Below are 4,741 nucleotides of genomic sequence, written 5' to 3' on the forward strand. Positions count from 1 at the left end.
GTGGGGTCCTCCCTGGGCTGCAGGTGGGGATCTGCTCCAGCGTGGGCCTCCGTGGGCTGCCGGGGGACTGCTGGCCTCACTGTGGACTGCACTGCAGACTGGTGGGGAATGTCTGCTCTGGGCCTGCAGCACCTCCTTCTTCTTCACTGACGTTGGGATCTGCAGAGTTGTTGCCCTCACATGTTCTCACTCCTTTCTCTGGCTGAAGTTGCCTTTGTGCAGTTTTCCCCCTCTTCTTAAGTACATTATCCCAGAGGCGCTACCCCCGTGGCTGACGGGCTGGGCCTTGGCCAGCAGTGGGTCCGTCTTGGAGCCGGCTGGCACTGGCTCTGTTGGACATAGGGGAAGCCTCTGGCAGCTTCTCACAGAACCCACCCCTGTGGCGCCCTCAGCTACCCAAAACCTTGCCACACAAATCCAGTATTCCAGTTCTCATCTATAAGCGTATTGATACCTTCAGATATCTCAAATATAGCTATACTAATAATCCGTTTCTTAAATCTATGGATGATTCTATCTGAATCATTTTTGTTTAGAGGATCACTGTATAGTTATAAAAATAAAACTTCAAACAAATTTGTGAATTCCTTGAAATGTCATGACTAAGTTTAATTTTTCCATGTTATTCAGTTGTGGGAAATCGCTTTGGTTGATGCAGATTACGAACTTCAGTATTTAAGTTCTGTATGCTACATTTTAGTTTAGCATTTTTCATAAAGATTACTTGCCACCCTTCTGTATTTCCGTGCTTTAAGGGTTCTTTAGGGAACTTTCGGGAGTTTACAGTATCTGCAGTGGCTATATATAGAATCTTTCAAAGACTTGTTAAGTATTTTATGCTCAGAGGTGCAGAAGGTGGGAGAATTGGTGTTTGAAGCAAATAGGGAAAATGTATATGAAGTGTTGTGATGTGTAGTAAAGGAGAAGCTGAGGGTAAATCAGTAGAAGAGGAAGCAAATGACTTTTCCCTGTTTTTCTGGATGCTGCAAATTTTTGGGATACCTTTTGAATGCCAGTGTTAAAGAATATATTTGTATCTGAATGAACAAGATTTCTTTTTTCTATATTTTCTCTGTGTGTATTTCTAACTTTATCTTGGCTAAAAGTGGGAGTCTAGCTTCAGGGTCCTGTACCTACAAAAACTTTATTCTCTGTGAGAATATCTTATGTGTTGGTCTACTGTGAGCTAGTTTGAGAAACTATGAGAAAGGAGCTCTCGCTTCTTGTCTGGGACCTTTACCAGTAGAGCATGTGTTCTGCTTAAACTGTGTCAGTTGTCGACAGGTCTTTGACATGTCATTAGATTTGTTGTTCATGTAGCAGTAGTAGCAAGTGTACTCTCTGCAGTGTTAAGGGTCCCCATTATGCATGCATTAAACAATCTCTGTAAACCTGTGAGTTCTTCCTAGCAGCCTTTGTTGTTTCCTCATTCAGTGCTTGGTTTAGGTATTGAAAACGAATGAGTAAAGGTTACCTAGGAAGTTATACATACAACGTGTCTGGATGTCAAAGCATTTGTGAAAGATGATATTCTTATGCCATGCTATAATTAAACTGTAAGCTGCATCAGTTTCTCGCATCTTCTGTAGGTGTCTTGTGGAACAACATGACCATATTTGTAGAGGAATGTATGCTGTTCAGAGCTTTTGGAGTAGCTGCTTAAAAATTTGAACTATTTTAAAGGAAAGAAGATTACTTACAGGATGCTTGTTTTTTTTCCAGGGACCACTCAGTAGACAAATGTTAAAGGAAAATATTAAACCTTGCCAAGAATGACTTGAGTAGGGATATGTACATTCTACCTATATATAGAATTAATACAACTTTCAAAGAGTAAAACAACTTGCCTTTTATGAATGTCCAGTTGAACATGAAGAACAACAGTTTTTGAGCAAAAAATCTGCAGATTTGGTTTTAATTATGATTTATGTAATTGTTATCAGGTAATAGCTAAAAGAAAAGAAGATTCTGGAAAAATAAAACTCTTGCTTCATTGGACACCAGAGGACATGTGAGTATATTGCTAGTGATATGATACAGGATTTAAATGGGGAAGGATTTATAGTGGGGTAAATGAACTGTCAAATTATGTTAGCCTTTGAATATTTAAATTAAAGTTCATGTTTTAAAAAAACCTTTTTAAAAAGTAATTTAGAAGTTTAAAAAATCATTAGCAATACTTTAATTGATTTTTACTGTAGCTTTCACGTCTTTAGACTCTGATACCTGTTCAGGTAACTTTGAAGCTGTATTTTTGATGTATTTTGTCACTATGGGTGTTAATAACAAGGTCCTCTGATTATTAAATGAGGAGTTCAGATTGGTTTTGCCAGCCATATACATAAGGAAACTCATCAGTGAGACAACTTTGTTTTACCTACTGATTTATCATGATCCTAAAATACTTCTAGGTACTGAAAAATGTACAATCATCAGTGTAACATTCAAACTACAAGAATCGTTGCCTAGGTGCCACAATTCAACAGTATAATAACCACAGTTGGCCCTTGAAGGTATCCATCTCATACTGCTGCTGCTTTGGATTCTCCCACTAAAGCTTGGAACACTCTTCCAGCATGTTTGGCTGCTTTTTTCTCTTGACTTTTCAAAGTTCTGCCTTGTTCGAAATGAGTAGCCTTGTGTGTAATGGAGGATGAAGGTACTGCCCTCGGGTGGGCGTGGGACATACAAAGTAGTAAGTGTACTTTAGAAATAATTTATCTACTTCTTTGAAATAGCTGAGATCTCATCTCTTTCTTCTGACACAGGAAAGTATTCATATGTAAATGTTTTGATCTTAATTATGTGGAAAAGTAGAGTAAATGTTTGGTTTCCGTTATGCTGTAGGGGACCAGTAGGCAGAATAGTTTTAGGAGAGGCGGTAGCTGTATGCTCCATGTTTTCCACAAATTTTAAGGTGATTAACTACTACTCCTTTTAAAGGTAAGAATGATTATAATAGAATTTATTTCTTGGATCCATACTCTTTCATATTGCTTCCTGGATCCATAGTCCCACATACAGATGAAGTTACTGGGATATCTAGTTCGCATTAAGATGGAAGTTACTGAGACATTTAGTTCACACTAAAATGAATAGCTGCATAATTAGGTAGGACATGGAGGTTTAGACGCTCTTTCTTAAAAGGAACTTCAATTTTACAAGGAAGATATCTCTAAATTGGTAGAATTCATTAGGTAAGGTTATCTTAAGTTTCAGATGAAATAGTCATAGTTCATGCAATTAACTTTTAGAACAAGGAGATCTTTTAGATTCAGTGCTGCTTTTAAGTGGTTGAGTGGGATGGTGGTGCAAAGCCTTAACATAACAGAAATTTACCTTTGCTTTGGTGAAGTGATTTAAATTACTCAGTCCCAAATTAGTCATGGGCAGTAGTGTTAACTCGGCAGTGTGAATCTGTTATAACTTTTATTTGCAGAGGACTAGGGTTGCTGATAAGTTATCTGCAGCAATGTTTGGCATTCTGGTGCAATTTTAAAGTGTCTGTAGCTTTTACTGCTCATTGCAGCCCTTGTAGACCACAAGTTTCAGTTCAATTTGGGAGAAAATAACTAAAATAGTCTAGTAAGACTTGTTTTTTGCTTCCTTTTAGGATAGCTGATCATACTATAATGTAACAGCATTATGACATTATTCTTACTAACATATTACAGATAAAGACAGTTAATTGCGTTTTAGAGATAAAAAGTGTTAAAAAAGCATTTAACACTCTGGGAACATGAGAAGTAAAAAAAAATAACGAGTACTTTTTCTAATAGGGAGTTGAATGAAGGATTTAATATTTTTTTTTTTTTTTTTGCTCATGCAGATGAATACAGTATCAGATTCTCTGCATTGGAGAAGACAAGTTATTCAGTAATGTTAAGATGCCCCTGACATAAGATGCCCCTGACAGAATGTAGATTTGGTTGGTCAGGTCAAAGGAATAATGTGGTTTATATTGATATTTCTTGAATCTTGGTTGGGTTAGGTAGAGGGTATATTCCTGCACTGAATGATGGAGTTTTGAATTACTGATTATTCGATAGATTCAGTTTCATCTTGACTATTGCAGTTAAGAACAGCAAATGTAAGGTGTCATGGCTCATGTCATCCACCTGTCTTGCACAGTGAATGTACTCAACACTTTAGAAAAGTTGAATGCAGTCGTGATGATTACTTTCTATTGTGCTGAGCTGTTCATTAGTTCATCTAGATGGAGCTAGTAATAATGATTTAATTTTTTCTGCTCTAAGTCATCTTGAGAAACTGTTAAACTGCTCCGGGTTATCTGTAAATTAAGTATTTTTCCAGCAAAAATAAATACTAGTCTTTAACCTGTTTCCTATACAAGAGGGAAATAACTTTAAAAATATTTTTTTGAGCAGGAATTTATTCTTTGTGCCAGTGCGTCTTAGTTTACTGAGTTGTTGTCTTTATGTGCTTTTCCAAGAGTCTTTGCATGTGAGAAGTTTTCTTACTTGCTGTTTGTATTGTTTTGCATCTTGAGCATATAGCTTCTACTAAAAATGTTTTCCAAATATTACCTGTCAAAATACTGATTTTGGCTTTATTTAAAAAAAAGTTCTTTCACTTTTCATGATCCGTATTAAACCTTAGTAAATATATGGATTGCCTCCTGGGTGGTTTCCCTGCTGCCTCTGTGCCTGCCCCTCCCCACCCCTCTTTTTTTTTTTTTTTTTTTCTTCTACCTTCCATTGAAAAAGGGAGGGAATTTTTG

At 37.0% G+C, this 4,741-nt stretch overlaps 1 protein-coding gene across 1 annotated transcript in view; it reads left to right on the top strand.

Annotated features, from left to right (window-relative positions):
* LOC104158801 (zinc finger protein AEBP2-like) overlaps positions 1-4,741 on the top strand; it is a gene marked incomplete at its 5' end in the record, with an annotated part of 15,795 nt that overhangs the window by 7,249 nt on the left and 3,805 nt on the right. The window contains one exon of the mRNA XM_009696546.1: positions 1,944-2,011. Coding sequence (XP_009694848.1) covers positions 1,944-2,011 — 68 coding nt within the window. The remainder of the gene's footprint in view (positions 1-1,943; positions 2,012-4,741) is intronic.

This window comes from Cariama cristata, unplaced genomic scaffold (assembly GCF_000690535.1).
Source record: "Cariama cristata isolate BGI_N322 unplaced genomic scaffold, ASM69053v1 scaffold18923, whole genome shotgun sequence".
In the NCBI taxonomy this organism is placed as follows: Eukaryota; Metazoa; Chordata; class Aves; order Cariamiformes; family Cariamidae; genus Cariama; species Cariama cristata.